This window comes from Parasteatoda tepidariorum, chromosome 5, assembly GCF_982258835.1.
Source record: "Parasteatoda tepidariorum strain Cologne lab strain chromosome 5, Ptep-v5.0, whole genome shotgun sequence".
NCBI lineage: Eukaryota > Metazoa > Arthropoda > Arachnida > Araneae > Theridiidae > Parasteatoda > Parasteatoda tepidariorum.
Window position 1 is genome coordinate 89,079,043 of NC_141759.1, and position 26,612 is coordinate 89,105,654.

Here is a 26,612-nt window from a genome sequence, read left to right on the forward strand (position 1 = left end):
CCAAGGTTAGCCTCACGGCAAGGGGACTTAACGCATGATCCATCTACCACTGAGGATATTTTACGTCAGCACTGTGGTCGTTGCAGAATTTATATCAACCAGCCATTGACGGGATTCGTACCAGGTTCACATCATTAGGAGGCAAGCACTCTATTCCCTAAGCCACCACGGCTCAAGTAATATCATTAGTACGAAAGGCAGAGATTTTGAATTTGAGATTTCAGTTTTGATGGTGGTACTTATTAGGTACAATCAATAAATAAAAAATCAAAGGCCTTTAAAAAAATTATGTTGTTTATAAAAATGGAGATAGACCTGAAATGTAGTTGATTGCATGACAAAAATGGTTTTGCACGTTTTTCCTTCGCTAGGTGGTTCCCTCGCTTGTCAAGTAAGCAATCATACAAGGAAAATAACCCTAAAATCATTTAATAAATAAAAGTAAAAGCTTAATACAGTAGGAAACCGATTATCTGGAACGATCGGGACCATCGCTATTCCGGATAACTGATATTTCCGGTTTTCTGAATCGATACGAAAAGCCAGTTTTTTTATTGTTAAACCCAACTAAAAACAAACAAAAATAGTTGAAAATAATCTTAAAAAGAAGAAAAAACGATGAAGTAATACACTAATGATTATTTCCAAAATGATGGTAAGGTAAACATCTTTCAAAAAAAAAAGAAAAATCCTAAAATCTTATGAGAAAAAAAACAAAATTTTTTTTAAAAAAAAATGGCGGGAAAATTTATTGAATTTCTTTCCGGTTTTTTGGTTTTCCGGTTTTCTGATTTCCGTATAACGGGCTCTGTACTGTAGAAGGATTGATTTTAAAGAATCACTACCATTTGATTTAATGGAACTAGAGTCATTGATGAGTGGTATTTAAAAACAAAGAAAGTTTCTCGTGAAGTCATCCGTTTTACGAGGCAACGCTAAATCGCACACAACAGAAAGTCTTTTTCCAAGCAAACCATGAAAAAACAAACTTGAAGCCGTTTATTTTATAGTTCAAATCTGTTCTCTTAACACTTTCCATTTTCAATGAGTTGCAAAATGTACTTTGAGAACAAAGGTTTCGAAGGGATGATAAACTTTCAAGGTGTGCTTGTGAAACTTGTGTTTTTATAAGCATAACATTTCTGTAATTAGTGTATCAATGGGACAAATAAGAAAACATTTGTAAAAGCAATGCTTTTGAGTTTCATTAAATAAATTATATGAAATAGCCTCGACTTCTTTATTAACTGTACTACAGTATCATGATTTTATATATTTCATGTATAAAGTTTATGAGATAGCCTCTGACTCATTTATTGACTGTAATACAGTATCATGATTTTATATATTTCATGTATAAAGTTTATGCGATAGCCTCTGACTCATTTATTGACTGTAATACAGTATCATGATTTCATATATTTCATATATAAAGTTTATGAGATAGCCTCTGACTCATTTATTGACTGTAATACAGTATCATGATTTTATATACTTCATGTATAAAGTTTATGAGATAGCCTCTGACTCCTTTATTGACTGTAATACAGTATCATGATTTTATATATTTCATGCATAAAGATTATGAGATAGCCTCTGACTCATTTATTGGCTGTAACACAGTATCATAATTATCAGTCTTTGTTTACATACTAATTTATTTGTGAACTTATAAGTTGTTGCTCTACAATAGTTAATTCTGTTAATAGATACCTCTTTTATTCTGTAGACACATTTTAAATTACTAAAAAATCAAAGTAACATAAAACATTCTTAACTATTTTTTCTTATAGCTTTTGTCCAAAATTTCGCAGTAGTCAATTAAGATAAATGGAATTAAATAAATAAAATAAAAATATAACTCATTAACAAAAGAAATATTCTTATAAGAGAGTAACAGTACGTATTTGCATAAATATTTTGTCAAGAATATTAGCTACACTAAATATTTACACATAAGTAAAAATAATAAAATAAATTTTTCATTAAAAAAATATTACACAATGTATTTTTAATGAGTATAATAATAAACATTTTCAAAACAATATTAAAGTACATTAATTACCCTGGTCTTATGTCAGGTAAACTTGATGTTGACCCACCATAAGAATCAGATCTCAAATTAGGTATAGGATTACAGGTATTCTGATTTTTGTGACTTTGGAAGCTGCCTAGTGATTTTGAATCTGAAAAAAAGAAAATTCAATTCATTTTATGAAATAATCACCCATAATCAACTTTTACAATGAAAAATTCTCATAAAATTCAAGCTACATTGAAATCAAGAAAACAAAAATAAATTTGAAAATTAACCCAGAAGTGTAATTCTGAACAAAATTTTATGGAATGTCTTCCTATCATGCCCTCCTCTTTTTCTCTTATTAAATATGATTGGGAAAAAAAACAACTTTTGTAGCTACAAATCCAGTTAAAGGTTCAGTAAAAGCTGAAATCAAGTCTTTGATGGTAAAAGATGGACGCAATTTTCATTTTAATTAAATTATAAATATTCAGTTTCCTTTTACAGTGTTTACATAGAAAATAAAGTAAGAGACTTAAAGGAAAACATATTTAAAGCACAGAAATGAAGAGAATTCTAGGAATTATAATAACTGTCCAAAAATTAACTTCAACAATTAACGTAGTTGTCCATTCTTATTTGGGTACCAGGGCATATGGGAATTGATGGTAATGAAAGAGCTGATGAACTTGCAAAACAGGGATCCTCTTTCAATCCAATAGGAACGGAACCCTTCTGTGGAATCAATATGAAGACTACAAAGAAGGCCGTCCTAAAATGGGAAAAACAGGAGATGAACAAAGTTTGGCGCAATTCTCCTGGACAAAAACATGCTAAAAGCATGATCAGCAGCCCTTCTGCAAAAATTGCTTCTGAAATTCTTAGGCTCCCAAGATTGAAGATTCAAACAATTGTAGGCTTCATGACTGGGCAGTATCATTTCAGGAAACATCTACATAGATTGGGACATTTCGAACAAGAATGTCGGAAATGCCGTGAAGCGGTAGAATCAGCACATCACGTCCTATACGAATGTGATGCCCTCGCCCTTACGCGCCTCACTACCTTAGGCAATCCATATCCTAAAGAGCTTCACCTTAATTCCATTAAGGGACTGTCAGACTATATAAATAAAGTAGGCGACCCAAGACAATGGAACTAGGAAAAATTGGGCTTGGAGCATGGTACAAAATGCAACATGTGTAGAGGTACCACATATCTGACAAGCTCAAGCAAGAAGAAGAAGAACGTAGTTGTCTGATATGGTGGAGCTCGCCACATTACACTTATTTTTAAACTGGGGAACCACTTGAAGAAGATGGCTGGGGAAAAGTTGAAAAGGCGATGCGATTAAAATGCAATAAGAGTCATCGATTTTACTTGAGTGAGTGATATGCACTCAAACAAACAAAAAAAGCACATTAAATAAAGGATAAAGTAAATTTGTTACATATTTTAAACATTTCAGTTTAAATTTTTACACAGCTCCTTATAACTCACTGTGCTTTTAAAAAGTTTCAAAAGTGTTCTTCAGAGAGCTGTGTTTTCTTTAAAGAGAAATACTACCAGATTTATTTTATATTTACAGTTTAAATTTGAAATCTTCATCAAATGAGCTCAAATTTAAAATACGTATTTAAAATTACATTCATTACTGAAATATTTAGATTTATTACTTTTTCTATTATAAAGATTTTTTTTGCAATTTCAGTTAGGAATATTAAATTTAAAAAAAAAAAAATCTTTTTGAAAATATTTATCTTTATCTTTTTTAAAAAGATATTTGCAAAATCGAGATATTAAAAAACGGTACATACCTCTGCTTTTTTTTGTGTACACATATTATGGGGAAAAATTGTTTTTTATTGTATGTCATGCTGACTCCAATGTAGATCTCTCTTTTACAGATCTACAGAATGTATCACATTGGGGAAAATATTTTTATAATTACTGATAGGTGCACTTCTTTTATAATAAAACACATTCTTCAGAACTTTTATTTATCCCATTGTTCAATTGAAAAAACTTCCTAAACAGATTCACTTTTTAAGAAACTTCAAAAGTGTTTTAAAATTTAACTTCTTCACTGATTTGTTTCAAATTTAAATTCTATATTCAAAATTACATTCATTACAGAATTTTATACTCAGAATAAAGATCTGAATAAATCAAAATAGATTAGATCCTTTTAGATCAGAATAAATTTCTGAGCCATCATAGCTTATTACATTTTGACTTTAACAATATCAGGTTGCTTGTAGTTTTGGTAAGTTTTTAAGTTAAATAAGTATCTCCAGTTGTTTGGAGAGCACAAAATAGTTTTTTTCTTAATATTTTCCATTCAAAAGTCAATAATTTATTTTCATGTAACTTGGTTATTGCGTAACATATAGCAGAGGATAAAATATTTTAAATTAGTACAAATATTTTTTACAATAAATTTTTTATAATAATTATTTTTGTTGCATTATAAATATAAACATTATAATCTAATTTAAAAAAAAAAAATTTTAAATTTATATTTAATTAAAGAACCAACTTAAATAATTATTTTTTAAATGTTCATTTTATTTTATACAGATATCATAATTTATTTAAAAAAATAAAATCTTAATCTAAATTCTTTAAAATTTTCTTTGTTGAGTTATACATATACAAAATAGCCTATATTTCCCCTATAAACCTATAATTTGAAAGATCAACAAAATTTTAACTCTAATTAAAAAATATCTTACTTTCTAATGGTATATGACTAGATTCTCGAGCGTTCTTTCTCTTCTGCGTAACACATGATGCTCTAAAAATGACGAACATATATAACAAATCAGAAATAAACACTAAAACATTTTCTTTAAGAGAGGGATTTTTGTGGAGGTATAAAAGATCTTCTAAAGACAAGAAATTGATTTCTCTAGGTAAACATTCTGAACAAAACCTTCGCACAAGCTGCAAGTTATAAATACTATCCCCAAGGCTCATGGGATCATTCCAACAAATATCTGAAAAATAAAACCTTAATTAAGTACAAATTTATAATTAAGTAACAATATATAGGAAAAATCAGTTAAATTGTAAGGAAAAACATTCTTAAATATTAAATGTAATCATAGAGAATAAGCATTTGAGACCTAAAGATTATTTTGTGTAATGTCTTTGTTTTAAAATATAACTTTTTTAAGCTTTGCGTGTGTTGAAATTTTTTTAAAAATCTGGTCACCATAGGTATTAGAACAAGTATTTCGCACAGTGGCATACATATGTGCACCCCCTCTCAATATTTATGAATGTGCCTTATCGTAGTATTAACAAACAATTCTTAAATTATAATATAAAACAAAAATACTATATAGAGAGACATTCAGCTATTTGTAATCAATTATTTTACTTTAGTTTACATGAATTTATATAATTGAACTTAAATTATTTTTATTTTAATTAATAATTGCCATAGAAAGGCAAAATTTACAAATGATAATAAATACTTGAAACGTATGCACTTACCGACTTATCATATGGAAATGAAATTTATTTTAATAACACAAGAAAATAAATAAGTATCTTGCACTAATTATATTTAAAGTTTAGTGCTATATGTACAATAATTAAAAAATATCTTATAAATGAAAAAAAAAAATTACGGTAATTAATATGGTATAACTTTTTCTGGAGCATGCAGTTGTGTTATTTATGCTACTGATATTGCAATTAATTAAAAATAGTAATGGTTAGTAAGTTATGTAAGATTACAAGCAAGAAAACTTGGATGATCTCCAAATTTTAATTTAGATTTTATAAAAGCCAATATTTATAAGTTAATGAATTCATATAATGAAAATTAAGAGTACAAATCAAGCTTCGTGTTATTTTATTACTAACGTTTTCTAGATTATGTAATTGAAAATTAGCATTTAAAAACGGTTGAAAGTATGCATAATTATAAATTAAATGCAACAATTTGTATTCAAATTTTATAAATTAAGCACCCTGATATGCATTAAAACAATTTCTGAAATAACCATCTAAACTAGTATTTTCAGTGTTATCAATTACGCAAGCATAATTTGCAGTCCCAATATTTACAAATAATGCATTAATATTCATATTAATGCAACTTGTATAAAGCTATTCGAATTTATGAATAAAAAATCTCATTAAAATGTAAAACAACTTAAAGTTGAAGCCAAACTCATCAGCTATACTTTGATGCAGGTGAGGACTCACGTGATGTAACCAAATGAATCAAAAAATCAAGGTACAATCATACTATAATTCATCTCAAAGCTGAATAGTTCTTAAAATTATGCAAAATCACAAATAAACAAATAAAATAATTTTACAATCCAAAACATATCCCACTTAAAAAAAAAAAGGTAGCTATTGCTTTTAACAATTAGAAATAGTTAACAGCCTGTCATATCTTTTAGATAAAATACAAAGAGCAATAACTTCCAGCAACTAAAATAAATGCACAATTTCCTCGATGTTCATATTAATTATATTGCAAACAACGAAATCGAAACATATTATTGAAAAGCCCTATTTAATTTTACTTTTTTCCACTTTACATTGCCATTTTTAGTTTAATTATTCACACAATGAGATGTGTCTCAATTTATTATTTACGCATTTACAATTTTAATTATTTACACATTGAGATAGGTCAGAGGGATATCAAGAAATTACATTATTATGAAAAGATTATACACTTAACAGAGTTAGTGAAATTTTAACAAAAGAAAAAAAATAATAAATATGATACTGACCTTGCCACCTGAAGAAGTTAGGGCAGTAGTAACATATAACAGCTGCTAGGCAACAGCCATCGCTTACATCTAAAATATCTTGTAAAACTGGAATTTTGGGTAACCTACATTGCTATAAAATGTTAAACATAAACCATTTAATTTTTTTTAAAATTACAAAAAAAAATTAATTTATTAAAAATATTAAGGATAAAAAAGTTACTTCTTCTGGGCTGCATTCAGACCTAATTTCTTGTTCTAAAGATCTGCAACATTTATTGATCCATAAAACAGCTGCTTCTTCAGAACTTGATGGTATTTCGCTACTAGCATCAACATGGGAAAATTTTCTAAAAGATGCAATGTGCATTATTAGAAATACTTCCAAGACTCTTATTATTTTAGTATGCATAATAGTGCTAAGTTTTATTATTCTAGCATAAACTCGTAAAATGCACAAATAGTATGTGTCTTTTTCATGCATATAAATTATTATGTATGCTAAGTAAATTAATTGAAGCATTATTAAATGCAAAATATAGTATTAAAGTATTACACACACACACACGCATGCATGCACACACACAGTCTAACCTCGGTATGCCAGCTCGAAGGGGTACATAAAAATGTGTTCATGGTAAAATTAGTTCAAGTTATTAGTTCAGATTTTTTTCTTTTTTTTTAATGAAAATCGTACAATGCACAGGCATTTTCTATTGCCGATATATGCTATATATTTGCATTTTCTAACTTTTCCAACCTTAAATTTCTATTAAGAATATACAAACTAATATTTAATTTCAATATTTTTTTTAATTTTGTACTTAATATTAAATTAATAACTTATATTATGTACTTAATATTAAATTAATAACATCTCATAATAACAATCAATTTATCAACAGTCAATTGTTCTAAAAAATGAAATAAAGTTATAAAGGAAGAAAAAGAAATATAATTCAGATCAAATTTTAAAAAAACGCACTTGCTTTCGGCACTCTTTTAGAAAGAAAAAAAATATCTGCAGAAACAAATAGCAAATTACTGAAAAGCAATTAATAGGAGTAAACTGATTTATTACACAAATTAGAGAGGATTACTAATAAAATAATCCGCAATAGCTAAACATTTTGGTTTGTTATTCGCATACGTTTTCAAAAGTCTTCTAACTTATCAACAGTATCTATAAAATGATTCAAATTTTCATTTTGCAATACAAAAGAAAGAACAGTTTTAATTGCTTTGTAAGTATCCATCAGGAAAGAGTAAACCAAAGTATTCACTGATGAAATTTTAAAAAAATGTTTAGTTCCACACGTCAAAGCAATTCAGCAATCCCAATTTTTTAAAGCAATCTATGAGAGTGTGGAAGAAATGACTATCCCTATTGAACAAAGGATCGATATGGGTGGTCATTTCTCAGGAAAAACAGGCTTCCATACATTCACACCTGCGAGGCATCCCCATGAGGCGAAAGAAAACTCTATACTTATTACAGTACAAAAGGGCATATGTTGTTTACTATAATGCCTGCTTCTCAACAGTTTAAATTCATACAACTCTTTCATTTAACTTAATTATTAATTTCATACTGAAACTTTTTGGTATTTTTGCAAATTATTTGGTAATTGTACAAATTAACAAATCGCATCACTGCAAGAACAGTGTCATAACTCTAAAATGCATAATTGGAGAAAAATCAACTCAAAGAATACTTTTAACATTATTCTGACTCAGACACAAAACTGACACAACTGTCCTCAACTGGATAAATTGTGAGTCAGAAATGTGACATTTTTTGAGCTTGATGGGGCACTTAATATATATATTTTTTACTGACAAAATCTCAGAATTGCTGTTTTTTTTTACTTGTGTCCCTTTTCTTGCGGGGGTGCGATTATGTTGCAGCAAAAAAGCTAGAAACTACTTATAGATTGTTTGTTAAGTTTAGGACACAATAATATTTTTTTTTTTTAATCTTGTCCAAAATTTTTCTGACAATAGCTGGATGTTGTAAAACTCTTATTTAAACAGGAAAAAAAGTAAGAATAATTTTATTTTTAAAAAAAGATATTAAAAATAATTTTTAAAAGGTTGAAAAAATTGCATTAAACTGCAATACAAAATTAACTAATATTAATTAAAATGGGATTGAAAGCTGCGTCATTGAAAACAATTTTATTTCTTTTGTCTTAAACTGCTCAAAGCTAGTTATTGTAGTGCAGAGCAGTGCTTTTGAGCAATACAAAACAGCTAAGAAAATAGCTAATGTCACCGGTAAAATAATAATAATAGTAATTATTTACTACAGATCCTATCTAACATTAAAAAAAGAAAGAAAGATCTGCTTTTATTTTAATTATTAAAAACCTTTATGAATAATTAGTACAGTTCAGAACAGCTTATCCGGAAATCAGAAAACCGGAAAACACGATAACCGGAAAATAATTTTCTTAAATTAAAAAAAGAAAAAAAATTAATGCAAGATTTTGAGCCCATTTTGTTATTTAGAGTGTAAGGCATATCGAGTTGGCAAAAGAACTGATTTAGAGGACGGATCAAAAGCCGTTTGTAGACGAATCTCACATAAGCACAAATAGCTTATATATGTTATTAATGTTAATAATAACATTAATAACATATATATAATTTTTATTTCATAATTTCTTTCCTTATTTAAACTTAAGTTTATTATTATTTATCATTTTTTATTATTTCTAAAACTATTTCAAAAGAATTTTTAGTTTCGTTTTATAAACATTAAAAAAACGGCATTTTGTAAAGATTCAGAAAACCGGAAAAATCAGTTATCCGGAATCGCGAAGGTCCCGATCGTTCCGGATAATCGGTTTTCTACTGTACAAGGTTTTAAGATATTATTTGAGTTTATGCAATAAATCTATGAAATTATTTGCATTATATGAAAGGCTTTAAGATACATATACTTGTTTGATCATAAAACAAATAAAATTCTTTCTCTTGCATTGGCAACTGCACTACTAATATATAATAAAATAAAAAGATAGATGGAAGGGGAAAAATAGCAATTAAATCTAAAATAAACTTTCAGAAACTTTTTCAATAATATTAAAAGTTCTCAATGAAACAAACTTACTTTACAACTTCAACTATTTTTTCAGGTATAAGAACTTCTTTGATGTATAGTGACATAATACCATCAATGACCGCCATGTGAGCATTCTAAATATGAAATATAGTACATTGCATGTATTTATATTTAATAAAGATAACACAATGGAAGAAAACATTATGAAATATTAATAAGCTATTTTTTTCTTCAAATTTACACCACCTTTTATATGAATTATAGTTCACAAGTTATCCTAATAATCTGCTAAAAAAACGTGAGGAAATATTTTTTTAAAAATTTATCAATTAATTATTCAATAAGAATTTGTAACAAATAACTGTACTAGTAATAAAATTTAGACGTTAGTTTCATAATGATATTAGACTTCTGGTTGATGTGCCCTGCTTTTTGGAGCTGCACAACCTCCAAGTTTGAATCGTCATAATGATATTATGACGTCTTTTAAATAATTTTTATACCAAACTTGATTTAGTTTAAATGATTTGGAGATAACATTTAGCAAACATCAGTGAAACGTTACAAAGTATAAAGCATTACAGGGTTTGAAAATTATATTGTTTAATATTCCTGGGTCATGTAAAAATTATGATCGAGCATGCATTTTTTACTTTCACGTGTTCATTTACCTTTACATGTCCAACTGAGCATATAGTGTATTCATTACAGAAAAAAATGGGAGAGAATTTCTCACCCTTTCTCAAAAACAGGGTGAGATTTCAAAAAATTAAAAAAACACAAATAGACTTGGAAAAAAATTATTTCTTTAATTATAATACATTTTTCACATCTTCTAATTGAATATTTTTGCTGCATCATCATATGGAAAATGTTCTATATCTACTTTTTCCTCGGCTATTATACTTATTTGGCTGAAAAATACCCGTATTTGTTTCGTTTTGACCGCTTCTACCGACATTTGTTTCATTTTCATTTGTCCGTTACGGAGTAGAAGAAGTCGCCTTAACAAGGTATTTGTCCATCTTACATGCATGCAAATTTAAACCTTACCTACAGTGAACACGTGGTTGAAGAGAAATGTGTTCTGAAAGGGGTTCGGGGGGGGGGTGCTCTGCTGTTCGCACCGGTTCTGAACAATTCTGATAAATAGGGAAGCTAGATAACAAGGACCGATGTTCTGTTAACAAGGACCGAAAATAATGAAAGATCAAGGAAGAAAAGTGAAACGGATTTTATTCAAAATGGCAAAAGACGAAATTTTTTCCAAAAATCTTGCATTTTGAAATTGATTAATAGAGTGCGTGAACTTCTCGCGTTAATCATTTTTATTGCGAGAAAAGAAAAAAAATTAGGATAGGTTCTCGCGCTGTAGTGAAAACACTGGCATATGAATATTTAATAAAAAAATTTGTAAAATACCAATTAACAACTCCCTCAAATTTCAAGAGAAATTTCCAAGACATGTGTTAATATTTTTAATAAGATCTGTTACAAAATTTAATCATGTAAATATGAAATTCATCCTAGGGACAGAGCATAAAAACTATTGAATACAAAAGTTAAAATTGCAATGAAAAAGCAAACACATATTTAAAAATAATTTTTTATTTTATTTTTTAGACAGCATAATAAACATATTCATGTGCATTCAAGCATTAAGATTAAAAAATCTCATTTGGGCATGCATTTTACAGAAGATCATGTCAAAATTTTGAGATTTTTGGAGTTAGGAAAGAAACATTAAAATAGAAATGGAGCTGAAATTCAATCAATAAATCTACACAATAAAATAAAATAGTAGTAACGCACATTAATATCTCTTCAAACTAAAATTGCTCATATATTTTACATACAAAACAGTTGAAAGTTCACAAAATCTATCAACCAAATTGCAATTTTTTTGTCGACAATGAAAACACAATGAATGAATTAATTCAATAAATGAACAATGGATTAAATGAACAAAAATGAATTAAATAAATGATAAAAAGAATTTATTTACCAGTCTGATAGGAGCCGTCTGAACAAGCATTGTTTCTGTCAAAGGTGCTTCCCGTGACTCGACTAGAGTAACACCTTTCCTAGTTAAAACTTGAACGATTCCTTGATGATCGAGATTGTGATAGTTGGGATCTGCATAGATATTAACTAAGGCTAGGCAATAAAGTTCAGCATTTGCCAGTGAATGTACAATCTTTGGTTTTAATCGGCGAGTGTTCTGCAATGCATAAAAAGTAAATATTCTAGAGGGCATAGAGAAATAAAAAATATAGAGCGCATGCCTCCCAATTGGGTAACCCAGGTTTGAATCCCAGCAGTGGCTGGAGTTAAACAGTGGAAGTAATAAACTCAAAATTGGGTTGGCTGTTTAACAACGGTTATAAAATAAAATATATATTCGTCATTATAATAATTTTTAAAAAAAAGTCATGTAGAATAATATATTAGATTCTAGATAAGATAACTGCCATAGCAGCATAATAACTTAGGCCCTTATTGGACAGATAATCATGAATCTCGGCTCAATAAGGGTTTAAAGGGCCGTTATTTTCCGATATGGGCCTTATGTAGAATTGTTTGATTCACAAGTACATTTTGCAGTCACTTTACAACCAATATTGGTCCTATATAGAGTTGTCAGATTCACCTGATATTTTATGTTCATTATTTTGCCAATACAGGCATTTATCTTATTCCTAATTGACTTTATGTTATACAGGAATATAATAAACAAGGACCCAGGGAAAAAAAAAAAACATAGTACATTACATTTTATTTAAAAAAAAAACTTTAAAAATTAAGAACTGAACCAAAATGAGAATTAACTAAGCCACCATTAAAAAAAAAAAACAGCATTTGACAGTTTTTTAATTGTTAAAAATAGAAGCATTTTACATTTAAGTGGATAACTACAACCAATATTGGTCCTATATAGCAGTGTTTCCCAAACTTACGACTTTTGTGTACCCTTTCTAAATTTTTCGTAACGCTGTGTACCACTAATAAAAAAAATGAACGTATTTTTTACTATAAAAAAATTGCAATATTTGCAAGTTAAAAATCACAACTGGCTGTTGATACCACTATTTATTAACTGTTAACTCTGCAAAAAATAGCCAATAGAAAAATACATAATCAAAAAATTTTCATGGCTAGCTTTATTTTTAAATAAAAAATTTTGAAATTTTCGTTTGTTGCAAGATATTTCGCATAAGAGCACGTACCGCCGCTAACCTGTTTCCGTACCCCTGGGGGTACGCGTGCCACACTTTGGGAAACACTGCTATATAGAGTTGTCAGATTCACCTGATATTTTATGTTCATTATTTTGCCAATACAGGCATTTATCTTATTTCTAATTGACTTTATGTTATACAGGAATATACTAAACAAGGACTCAGTAAAAAAAAAAACATAGTACATTACATTTTATTTAAAAAAAACTTTAAAAATTAAGAACTGAACCAAAATGAGAATTAACTAAGCCACCATTGAAAAAAAAAACAGCATTTGACAGTTTTTTAATTGTTAAAAATAGAAGCATTTTACATTTAAGTGGATTCCATTAAGTGGACACCAGAGTCAGAGTTGAGCAAATTTTTCTGAATCCTTCAAAATTTTTATAAACTCAGACTCCATAACCCTTCAAATTTTTCTGAATCCTTCAAAATTTTTATAAACTCAGACTCCATAACCCTTCAAATTTTTCTGAATCCTTCAAAATTTTTATAAACTCAGACTCCATAACCCTTAAGATTTGTGTAATAGGTGGTTTAAAATGTCTTTCAATGAGGGGCAGGGTGTAAAAAAAGATAACATTAAAAATGAAAACAATATTCTTTTAAAAAAATATGTAAAATGACTCACATCTTGATCTCTATAGAATGGTTCTATCAAATCTGATGGAATTTCTCCTTCAAATGCCTTCGAAAGTAACCATAGAATTGAAGCCTTTTCTCGAGCCTAAAAGAAAAACAACAAGAAATAAATAAAAAGAAACGTAAGGTGTTTTCAAGCAGCATGTTAATAAATTGTTGTAGTAATTATAAAATTGATATAAAGTGAAACCTTTAAAGTTGACAACCCGTCTAGCTTGCATGTTTATCACTTTGTTAAGGAGTGTTAGTTGATGCTATTCTAAATCCCTTCGTAAGTTGACCAATAATATAAAAAAACTTTTCCCGCACATTTTTTAAACAATAATGTCACGTATCAAAATTTCACGGGCTTGGTGAAATAGCATTAAAAGATGGCAAACTCAAACTATTAAAGGCTTTTGTAACAAATAGTTTTGTACGTATATCAAATGTTTAAATTAATATAACATTAAAATTTCTAATTGCATATGTGTTCTTGTATATTCATATTTGAAAAAAATTATTTCAAAAAAATCACAGAAAAAGACACCTGATATTTTGTTCTGTATTTCATAACTGTAAATTTTTAAAATGCTAAACATAATATTTTTCACTTCTTTTGTCCTTGAATTAATAATAAAATAATGAAAAAAAGAATGAAAAATATGTTTAGTAAAAATTTGCATCAAAAGGTAAATGAAAGGTAAGGTAAAGGTAAATCAAAAGGTAAGGTATTTTCAAAAAGCAAAATATTACAATGTGTAATTTTTATCATTACTATGATAAATATTTTAACTATTTAATATGCAGTGTTCTCCCTAAGCGTTTTTTGAAAGGCGGACTGCCCTGCCCTGCCTGCCTTTTGATACGCCCTATTTGCCCTTTTTGTAAGAATAAGCCACCATCCTATAAAAACGTAGCCTTTTTATTAATATTCTGTTAAATAAATAATTTATTGCTTAAATAATAATTACACACTGGCAAAATTATCTGTGTTTATAGGTTTAATTCTGATTACTATTACAAATACTTATTTTGTCAGAATTATTTTCAACTGGTTAAATTTTTATGGGTTTCTCTTTTTTCAAGAGTATACTAATAAATTTAAAATTTAAGCCAATTTTAAATTATTTTTAAATGCTTTTTATTTTTAAAAAAGGCATCTTTAAATGTTTATTTTCTCATAATTTTCAGCTTAAATTACAGAAAAAATCTTTCAAGTTATTTATCAATAATCATTTCCTTTTTAGTTAACTTTTTTTGAAATTTTTTTTTTACACAGTGACTGTTTTTCAGCATGCCTTTAATTATTTTTAAAGACTATAAATTTTTCTCTTATTTCAATAATGAGTGAAAATTACTTTTTGAAATACAAGTATAAAAGGGTGATTTAGAAATAGTTAAGGATCAAATTCAGTTATTAAAATAATATTACACATTTTGATATATTTTTAGGATGTTAAGTGGTTGCCCTTTCGAAACTCAAAGTGACCTTTTCTGTGAGGAAGCGCCCTGCCCTTTTTAATTCATTGGGAGAACTCTGTATATATATATATTTAATTTATAAAAATTTAAAGGAGAATACTAAACATAGATATTACAAATATCATGGAATGTTACTGTTAATATACAGTTGCTTCAAAAACATCGACAAAAATAAAAATTTAAGGTCAAACTATGGTGGAAGTATAAATAACCTTTTTAATAGTAATTTATAAAATGTCTTAATGACCATTTTTTAAAACATCAAGAATATAAATATACAAATTAGCACAGCAGTCTACAATTAAACATAATTTGCATGTACTTAATTTGCAATTCATCATAAGGTAGGCGATGAATCAAATTTATTACCCTTAAACTAACAAACACTTTGCTGAATACTAATTAATAAATAACAGAGAACGAAATACGGGAATATTTAGCCTTTTTTTTAAAAAAAAGTTCGTTGCCTTGTATCGTAAAATGAATTATTCACATTTTCTAAGGAATCTTTATAAAATTCTGTCCAAAGGAAGTTTTTTTTTTTAAAAAATAAATTCCCTTTTCTAAAGAATAAATGACACATATTTTCTAATGAATTTTCGGAAGAATTTATAGACTACTGTTATGTATAGTTTTCAACAAAACGCTTATTAACGAAAATCGGGTTTTAAATACTTACAATTTATTTCATAAAATGCGTGTACAATAGATCCCTGTTTATTTAACATCCAATAGACTAACAGATTAAAATTCGGAATCTCATGACAATGAGCTGCGCTCTAATCAAATTATCATGTGCGCGTAAATACATCTTCCAAGTGCTTAAAGCATAATGAAATTAATTAATTTTTTTTTGTTACCTATAACTCAAAATTTTCTTATCATTATTAAATTAAGAAAGTCAGTCAATTTTTTTCATGTAAAATTATCTCAAATAAAAATAAAAAAAATCGATTTGAAAAAATTAATTTCAAATACATATTTATTCATAACATGTTCATTATTATATTATTTTTTTTAATATTTGAAAATAAAAATTTATGACAGAGTTCAGAGTTTTTCTGCTTAAAATATTTTTTAAAACCGAAAAAAAAAAAAATGCAATTATAAGTAAAATTTTGACTTTAAGTCAACGGTATATGTTTATAATAGTTATTATTTTAACCCACTATGTTGATTAACTTTGTTAAACAATGGTTAACAAATTTCTGACCCCTAAACCTTATTTTTTAAAGATATGGAGAAAAAAAAAGTAATCTGGTAAAAATGTATTAAATATTCTGCAGTTGCAAAAAATTATTTTTCCTTAAAATAATAAAAGCGGAAGGCGTTTAAATAATACATAAAAGATGTTTATGTGTTTATAAAAAGGTCTAATAGACTAAGACTTCCGCAAAACAGAAAAAAGATGGATAATAAAATGAAAGTAATAAATAAAAAGAAAGAAGACCCCTTTCGTGCGTCGATGTCATGGGAAATGTATTCCCTTAAAGAAGTAAACCCAAGAACATTTTATTTAAAAAAAATGTTTTTGTAGCATTTTTGTTTTAATAAATAAAGGCTCAGGGTTTACAGACAACAATAAAATAAAGTAAATAAATGTTCGAAGTGCATAATTATATGAATTTTTCTTTGAAAAAAAAATTTATAATTTTATGCACAATTAAAATCTACAATAACTAAATAAAATAAATAAAAAAAGAAAGAAAAAACAGGAAAGAAAAAGGCATCAAACTCAGAAGAAAAGAAAACCTCTCTTCCAATTAACAATACCCTACTCACGCAGCTACAATATCCAAAACGTCTAATATAAGCAAAGATACAACTTGTGATTTAAAAATAAACAAAATGCAATGATACGAAACGAAGTATTTATTTCGGCACAAAATATAATTGCAAGCTATTACCATCTTCTTAAGCCTTAACCGCAAACTATCGCCAACAACCATACAAAATGTTTAACCCAAAACCCATGCGTGATTAATAACGAAAATGTCACTCAAAAAATAAAAGAGCGATTCTGGGGGAGGGGGGGGGGTAAGCCTGAACAGAAAGTTTCAAAGATTTGACAATGAAATATTCATTTGCAATTCAATTCATTTATTGTGCGAGCTGAATTTAAGTATAAGACGCTCACGAGACAAAAGGAGATCACCTTGTTAAAACATTTGGCGACCTACTAAATCAGAAGAGACCGAATATTAAATAGTCTTTAAAAATGATTTTTATATCTAAGGAACACGAGGCAGTAAAACAATAAGTGGTGGGATGATATTTATACTGCCCTTGAACTTAAAAAATACACCAGTTAGACTTGAATTGAAAGAAAGAAATGATGGGGGCGAGATATTTTTAAGTACCATTGCAAGCATGATTAAAATTTATAACAAAAATAATTAAATGACTCTTTATTATAATTTATAAAGTGTTATTTAAATGCTACGCATGATTAATAAATATACAAGGTGTTTCAAAACTCTCGAAAGAAGTATTTTTGATAGAAAACAGGATTTAATTTAAAGTTGTGAATTTTCTAATGATTCATCAAGTAGGCATTACAAGGTTATGTGCGGAATTATGCATGGAAATTGTTTATACAGGGTGCGTAGCCAAATCTTTCAACAAAAATAAGCACCTTTTACTTAAAAGGTGCTTATTTTTACTTTTAGGTAGGGGAGAGTGGGGTCAATTGTAACAGGGTACGATTGTAACAGAGCAGAAATTTCGAGTGTCGGGTTCTAGATTTGGTTCCTAGGTGGCGCACAAGGTGTATTTAACAAATCTACATGTACACCCCTGCTGGCAGCCATTTTTATGTACTTTTGAAAGAGTTACAATACATAAGATATTTTCACGTTACGTAAGTACTTTTTTTGGTATTAGAATATTATATTGTAACAAAGTACTTTTGTTTAAACAAATAAAAATTATTAACCGAATATGTAAGTGGTCACCTTAATTAACATTTCAATAAAAAAAATTAGTTTCGCTAATTAACTAGCATTGTTTTTAACAAATGAAGCTGAAATGGCGTCTTGAGGACGATTGTAACAGCTGAAAATAAATAATTTCACGTTTACAAACCATTACTTAACTTTTTAAGAACCACCAATAGTTCCCTATCAGGGGTCTGTTTAGAAGAAATTTGGGTCCGTTAACGGACCCTTCACAAAATATCTTTTCTTAAAAACGGACCCTTCACAAAATGATTTTTCTTTTAATCGGACCCTTCACAAATTTGTTTATCTTCATTATTATTTTGTTAATCGAATAAACCCTTTCCAGGGCAGAAAACAAGAAAGATGGATGTAAACGAATTAAGTTTTGTCTTCAGTAGACGATTCTTCCATTATTCGTCCGAAATTTATATTCTGCGTTCAGCAGTATAGGCTAAATACCAAATATTTGTATGTTGCGTCTCTAATTTAGAAGCAGCAATTGTTGTTTATTTCTTAAAATTTAATTTTTTTAATTACAATTTTACAGTGTTGAGCATAATCTTGTATGTCTTTACAATTTAAAAACTCCTTGAAAAATTTTTTTGTTGCAATAACGGACCCTATTTGCACAAATTTATAAAGGCGGACCCTGGTTGAAAGAATGTGAGTAATTTTTTCACAATTTCACGAAAAACGGACCTTTCACAAAATGTCTAGACAGACCCCTGCCTATATCATTTATATTATGTTGCATGTGCATTATTTTATTGGTCACCTTTCACAGCATAAAATAAAATTTTTAACCCCTTAAAGTTAAAAGTTTAACCCTTTAGATCTCTGCTCATTATTATTTTCACTCCTAAAATATCACTACTATTTTGATCAATAAAAAAATATATCACAACTATGATAATATGTATAATTAACTATGTTTTAGTTGAATTTATAAACTGTTACAATTGACCCCGTAAGTAGGGACAATTGTAACAAGAGCACGATTGTCAAAAATTTTTAATAACTAATATAATAACATTTAAAATAAGGTATTTATTTATTTTTTACAAGTAGAGGATAGTCTACTTTACTCGTCTGTCAATTAATACTAATAATATATTGGATTTTTTGTTAATTAAAAATAGTTAAATAAAAAATGTTACAATTGACCCCACTCTCCCCTACTTTTTAAGCATTCAAAAAATATTAAGGTACTTTTTAAGCTTCAAAAAATATTTTTAAGCACTATATACAATAACAAAATAATTTTCAAAGACATTACATGACCATAATAAAATAACTAGCTTCTGACTAAGAACTCCTTTCTTGATTATATTATCCATTATAAAATGATCAAGAGATTTTTGGGTCCGATCATATCAGATGGCGGAAAATGAAGCCTGAAACTGAGAATATCTGGCAAAATGGACCAGAGTTGCACATGAGAGTACAACAATATCAACGAACCCAACCAGTCGACCCACAAGCGGACAAGCAAGTATTTCATCAAACATGTAAAATGATTGGCGCTTTCATACTGGACCGACGGTACGCCGGAATAGATTGCAAATCTCATTTTCGAAAAGGGAAAAGTAAGCAGTTTTTAAAAACACCCAATAAAAAAAGCACCTTAAAGGGCTTTTAAAAAAAGAAAATCGAAAATAAGAACCTTTAAGCAGTTTTTAAAACGTTACGCACCATGTTAAATAGGCAGCACGGTTTTGCCGACTTTGTCCATATTTTCGAGTTTGATACGTTTTTCCGACACTCATTTGCCCGACAGATACGTTAGCTCGATATTTAATTTTCCTGACAGATACGTTTGCCCGACAGCGCATTATTTCGACAGGTAAGCTTTCCAGACAGGCTCATTTGCCCGACAACTCATATGTTCCACAATACATTTGTCCGACAAAAGTATCATGATAATTTTAACTGATTGACAGATATAAATAAGCGGATTAATCTTTAATTTATGAAAAATATTATGCAGTCTACGCTCTTTAGTACAATAATCCATTACAGTCACTTCCCATTGTAAAGACCGATACATTAAGGGTCGTTTTTTTATTCACGGGCGCAATGTTATTTTAACGTCTATTAAAACGTTCGCACTGAACCATTCATTTTAGTATAGCAACTGACATTCAGTAATTTGATTCAGCGAATCTTTTTATCTTACCGCCCATTAAATGTGAATCATCTTGAAATCTTTTAGAGATAAGGAAAAATGATGCGGCCTTTAGATTCTAATTCCAAGTGATCGTAATCTGCAGTCGAAATTGCAATAATACAACTAATATGAATAAGTCTTACAAACACAATAGCGGGTAATTGCAATTAATGGTACATAACGATAATGAAAAATAACAGAAAACTATATTTAATTTCTTTTACATATCGGGCTATGTACCAGTCGGGAAAAAGAGTTGCCGTCTGGCATTTGAATCATAGGGCAACCGAATGTTGAGCAAGTGACCGGATCCGATATTTTCAATGATCGTTTTTCATAAATCTGGTTGTAATTTGTTGATACAGCGAAAAGAAATTTACGGCATTGAATCGCATGATTGGACTGTCTGAACAGTCAATTCTGGTCATTAAAATTACACGATCATTAAACAAAGTTCACCAATGAAAACGCGTTGTTCGATTGTAATTACTATTAGCTCGGTACGAACTGTCACCTGTTCAGTGGTCTTCTTTTCATTGGCCACATTTCTTTGCAAAGACTAGGCAAAATTCAAATATTGCTTGAATTTTGGTACAACCTTTATGTCGATTATTAGTGAATGTAATTTAATGAAAAGAACAATCACGGAATAAAGATTCTAATCACTACAAAAATAGCGAGCTTCATCATTTTGAGTCGCTTCTGGGTGTATATTGTATATTCGCACGTGCGTACAAATATTCGAGATAAACATGAATGGATTTCAAATGCATGGTATATTTTGTGCTAATCGAATAAAGTAAAACAACGTGAATAAAGCAGAAACTGTACCATCGGTATCTTTGTTATTTATTCATGAACGGATTTTCTTCTAATAAAAACATTTCGTCACTAAGATTTTCATAAAATAAAAATTAATATTACTTTTTTATTATTCACTAACTCATTAAAAAAAAAAAGGAAAGGGGGAAAAAAATTGAAGGGTATCGCGGGTATTTAGGATTGTAAATTCTTAAATCTCGGATTTCAAAGTGTGGGCCGAACCCATTTCTATGAATTATGTGCATTTTAAACTTGAAACAACCTCATCGATGACATATGAAATACCAAGATTTGTTATGAATGATTAATCTCTACTTAAAATACAGTGGAGCATCGTTTATACGACGCCGAAGGGACCACCGAAAAACGTCGTATAAACGATAACGTCGTATAATCGATTTTTACTTCTAAAACTGAAACTAACTCTGTTTTCAGCTAATTTTAATGTTTAACGTGCCGATTTACATAAATTTCTAAATTAGACAAAGCAAAACAAACAAATAACCAAAGGAGAAAAATTGCAGTGAGCCATTTGAATGTATGTTACCTTCAATTATATTTTCTTGCTATTATTCTCTACAATGCTTTGAATAGCGAGTTGAAGTTACTGCTTTCTATGATGCAATTTTAAATTTCTAATCACGGCCAAATCTAATGGCTGAAGCGCACTCGTGCAATTTGCAGGAAAAAAGAGAGCTTTTACATTTTCCAAAATAATTAGTATCGATGGGTGCGCTGGACATTGGTCGATGAATAGCAAAATTTTCGTTTTTTCCTCTTCATAACATTGTCTAGTTTTTTCAGTCATCTAGTAAAAATTACGGTCGTCATCCAAGCATTCTTGTTGACACCCTTTTCTGTATCATTCATGTTGGCAAATTCCGCCCTTTTTTAAAATACACAAGAAAAAATAAAAAATTAGATAAAGAACAAAATCTAAAAATCGACGTATAACCGATTCTGTGCGTCGTATAAACGATATATTTTTACATTAAAAAGAATAGGAATGATTTGGGACCACACTAAAACGTCGTATAAATGTAAACGTCGTATAAGTGATCGTCGTATAAACGATGCTCTATTTGATTTAATAATTCAACTATCATTTATCTATAAATAATTAACGTTATTGGTTTCAAAAGCTTAATGGAGAGAAAAACGATCGGATTGAGGAGGATATATATCCCTCTCAATAATAAAAAATCTCTGAAAGTTAAATATTCAATATTCAGAAAATTTTCATGAATTATCATAGATTTAAACTCGTGAAAGGTAAAATAAAAAAAGTGATTATTTTTTCCACAGATTGAAGAATAACTAATTGAATATTTTTTTTTTTTAATTTTAAATTTAGTGTGAAATTTAGAGAACAAGTGCGACTGTGTATATTAATTTAGTCCCCCGCGATATTTGGATTTTAGAGGCGGCCATGAGCTACTTAATCCATTGTAAGAAATTTAACTGATGAGAGAAAGTAATCTAATTTAAAATATCTAGTTAAGGAGAGTTAAAGATAACTCTTTAATCCATTGTAAGAAATTTAACAGATGAGAGAAAGTAATCTAATTTAAAATATCTAGTTAAGGAGAGTTAAAGATAACTCTTTAATCCATTGTAAGAAATTTAACTGATGAGAGAAAGTAATCTAATTTAAAATATCTAGTTAAGGAGAGTTAAAGATAACTCTTTAATCCATTGTAAGAAATTTAACTGATGAGAGAAAGTAATCTAATTTAAAATATCTAGTTAAGGAGAGTTAAAGATAACTCTTTAATCCATTGTAAGAAATTTAACAGATGAGAGAAAGTAATCTAATTTAAAATATCTAGTTAAGGAGAGTTAAAGATAACTCTTTAATCCATTGTAAGAAATTTAACTGATGAGAGAAAGTAATCTAATTTAAAATATCTAGTTAAGGAGAGTTAAAGATAACTCTTTAATCCATTGTAAGAAATTTAACTGATGAGAGAAAGTAATCTAATTTAAAATATCTAGTTAAGGAGAGTTAAAGATAACTCTTTAATCCATTGTAAGAAATTTAACAGATGAGAAGTAATCTAATTTAAAATATCTAGTTAAGGAGAGTTAAAGATAACTCTTTAATCCATTGTAAGAAATTTAACTGATGAGAGAAAGTAATCTAATTTAAAATATCTAGTTAAGGAGAGTTAAAGATAACTCTTTAATCCATTGTAAGAAATTTAACTGATGAGAGAAAGTAATCTAATTTAAAATATCTAGTTAAGGAGAGTTAAAGATAACTCTTTAATCCATTGTAAGAAATTTAACAGATGAGAAGTAATCTAATTTAGAAGATCTAGTTAAGGAGAGTTTAAGATAACTCTATTCAGTCCATTGTAAGACATTTAACATATGAGAAGAAGTAATCTAATTTAAAATATCTAGTTAAGGAGAGTTTAAGATAATTGTTCAATCTACTGTAAGAAATTGAACAGATGAGAGGAAGTAAACCAATTTAAGATATCTAGTTAAGGAGCTAAAGATAACTACAATTGAGTATGAAAACACACACAAACTTACATTTTATTTATTATATAAATTAACAAAATATTTTGGAAATAATAGATTTTCGTCTAAATATGGAATTCGTTAATGATATTTTTGAGAAGAGGGCGATCGGTAAGTGCAGTTACCTTTTTATGTAGAAGAGGGGCCATCCAAATATAACGGAAGCATATTTTTGGCAATTTTAGACTCCCCTTCCATTTCAACAAGAATAAGAAAACTACAAATTTTCTCCAAGCTTACGTAAGAATGTCGCAATGACTCCCCCTGTGCTTTCGCTTCACTTTTATTGTAGTCATTTTTAGGAATAAATTCAAATAAAAGATGTAAACCCCCCGTTGTCAGCTAAAATAAGTAAATCACAAAACCCCTTCCCTCGTTAGGTGTTTACGTAATATTTGAACAGCTCGATACTGCAATTTTTAAAGAAAAGAAGAAAAAAAACAGCAACAAAAAATTTTTTTACAAAGCAAACTGGAACATTTCCTAAAAAACAAAATTTATAATCATATGAATGACAACGAATTTTGCTTTCATGGGTGCAAGGAAGGAAGATTTAGTAAATTTTCGGTGGCATTTTTCAAAATCTCGAATTCGATTTCATTAGAATTTTAACAGTATACTAACTCAGTTTAGGTTCTTTGCACTCTTTGTTGCGTTTAAAACTTCGCCTTAATTTATTTAGCAATATTACATTTTGTAAAAACTAATTAAAAATTTTTTTTTTACATAAAACGTAAGCAATACATAAGTTGTTAATATTAAGAGAAAATTGGAGAAATTACGATTTTATTTAAAAATTGGTCAACATTATAACTAGAAAAACAAAAATTTTTAAAAATATGTATTATTACCTAATCATTAACCATTATACAGATTTTATCAAAGGATAAAAAAAACATTAGTTAAAATTAATAACAAAAAGAGACAGAGAGAGGGTTGTAATGCATATTAATATGCAATTGTTGAATTATAAAAATACATATTTAAAGAGTTTATTTTAACTATAATAAATGTTTGTTTTGTCTCAATGAAAAAAAGATTTTGTCCGCGAGTACATATTAATCAATATTTAACATCGTTACTTTTTCCTTGAAAAGTAGTTGTACTAATCGAGTTGAAACCATGTTGCGGACATCTTTAACACAGATTCATAATTGATTTTTCTTAACAAAGAAGGTACTTCAAGGTAAAAGACCTACCAAAATTAGCAAAACGAATTCCGTAGAAAATCAATATGAATTCTTTTATTTATTCATTCCCCCCCCCCATCAGATTTTACAGAGGTGCAGTTTCAGTCCTTAATGAGGGCACTACACTTTCCGAAAGGAATGAAATTATAAAAATGATTTTTAAAAAAAGATTTGATATTGAAATATTGCCATTACAATATAGTTTAAACATTACGTTCTAAATAAATACATGTTCAGAAATAAATACCTCTTTCAATATAGATTCTATATCTTTCTACTATTTCATCTATTAGCGTAGGATTGAACAGTGAGCAAACAAATTAACGGACCGCCCTGAATAACTTTTTGCCTAATGATAGGATCGTAAAATATCCACAGTGGTAGACGGATCATGAGTCAGAGTCCCCTTGACGTCAGGCAAACCGTTGGGGGTTACCGTGGTTTTTCTCTCAATGTAACGCAAATGTGGGCTAGTTCCACCAAAAAGTCCTCCACAAAGAAAAATTTCTCCCAATGCTTGATCCATGAGTTCCCTTGTCTTCTGGATTGAGATCAAATTTACTAAACTGTTTAGTTGAACAATAGTCACCGTAAACTCATGACGGGGGTCGACTGTTCAACGACGGTTATAAAATAATGACAGGATCGTCGCGTTCTAGGACTCAAACTTAATAGTTATAGAGGGTGACCTCAAATATCCTAATTAATTAGCGTAGAAATATTTTAAGTTACTACTTAATTTAACGTACTTTTTTTGAATGAACATTCCTTTTTATCGACTGATTCGAATTTCTACTACCAAAATATAGGCGGTGTAGCCGCAATCTTAGAAATATGGTCCAATAATTTGGTCAGGAGAATGGTCCTAAGTTCGGACCCCTTAATGTTAATTTTACTTTCTGCTTATTTTGCCATATCCCGAGAACATTTTAAGTTAATTGATACATTTATGCACACAATTATAAATTCGTTTATTCAAAGATTATTTCTAGCAAAAACTGACTTTTATTAAACACTTATTAATTTTTATTATTTTATTTAATATAGTCAAAAAAAGTCAATTGTAAGGTCTACAACTTTTTACATCATTTTAAGGAATATAATTTTACATGACAGAATACAAAATCTGAGCGAAATCGATCAATCCTGAGAAATTGAATTTTAAGAACACAATGTTTTTTAACTATTATTAAAATATTTTAAAAAACACGTTTTTTCTTTCTTTTATAATTTTTTTTTTTTTTTTTTTTGCGCATTGTGCAATATAAAATCTATGCATGATCAATGCTTTCATACCAAATATTCTTCTGGAAAAGCAACAAAACTAGCATATGAAATTTCTTAACTGTGTTTCAAAGTCAAACTAATTTAAATAAATTTAAAAAAAACAACGACACTAAAATTAAAATATAGAAATTCCAAAATATAAAGGTAGGCGTTAAAAAATATAAATCTGTCAAAAAAAAATTTCCCTTTTTTTTTTCGTAAAAAATATTTTCTTTTTTAACAAAAACATGTTTAAAGCAAATACAGTTTAAGGGCTCGTTTAAGAAAAGCAAAGATTCAAATACAATTTATGTATGCATGGATCAGAAATAAACTATCAAAATGACATCAATCCTGAAATTAGAAAAAGAATAATCGCAGCCAATCGCTGCTTCTATGGTTTAAGAACATTATTGAAATCTCACTTAATAAAAAGAAAGACTAAGATCTTACTTTATAAGGTATTAATCAAGTCAGTTTTGACTTATGCTTCAGAGACATGGACTTTAACAAAAAGGGAAGAAA

General features: G+C 28.5%; 1 protein-coding gene across 5 annotated transcripts in view; it reads right to left on the reverse strand.

Moving 5' to 3' along the window:
• LOC107451439 (calmodulin-regulated spectrin-associated protein 2) overlaps window positions 1–26,612 on the reverse strand; it is a 138,130-nt gene that overhangs the window by 27,662 nt on the left and 83,856 nt on the right. For all 5 annotated transcript variants that reach the window (XM_071185331.2, XM_016067522.4, XM_016067523.4 and 2 more), the window contains 7 exons: window positions 13,700–13,795; window positions 11,835–12,050; window positions 9,878–9,963; window positions 6,986–7,112; window positions 6,784–6,895; window positions 4,756–5,019; window positions 2,066–2,186 (listed from right to left, as the gene is read on the reverse strand). In XM_071185331.2, the coding sequence (XP_071041432.2) occupies window positions 2,066–2,186; window positions 4,756–5,019; window positions 6,784–6,895; window positions 6,986–7,112; window positions 9,878–9,963; window positions 11,835–12,050; window positions 13,700–13,795 (1,022 nt within the window). The remainder of the gene's footprint in view (window positions 1–2,065; window positions 2,187–4,755; window positions 5,020–6,783; window positions 6,896–6,985; window positions 7,113–9,877; window positions 9,964–11,834; window positions 12,051–13,699; window positions 13,796–26,612) is intronic.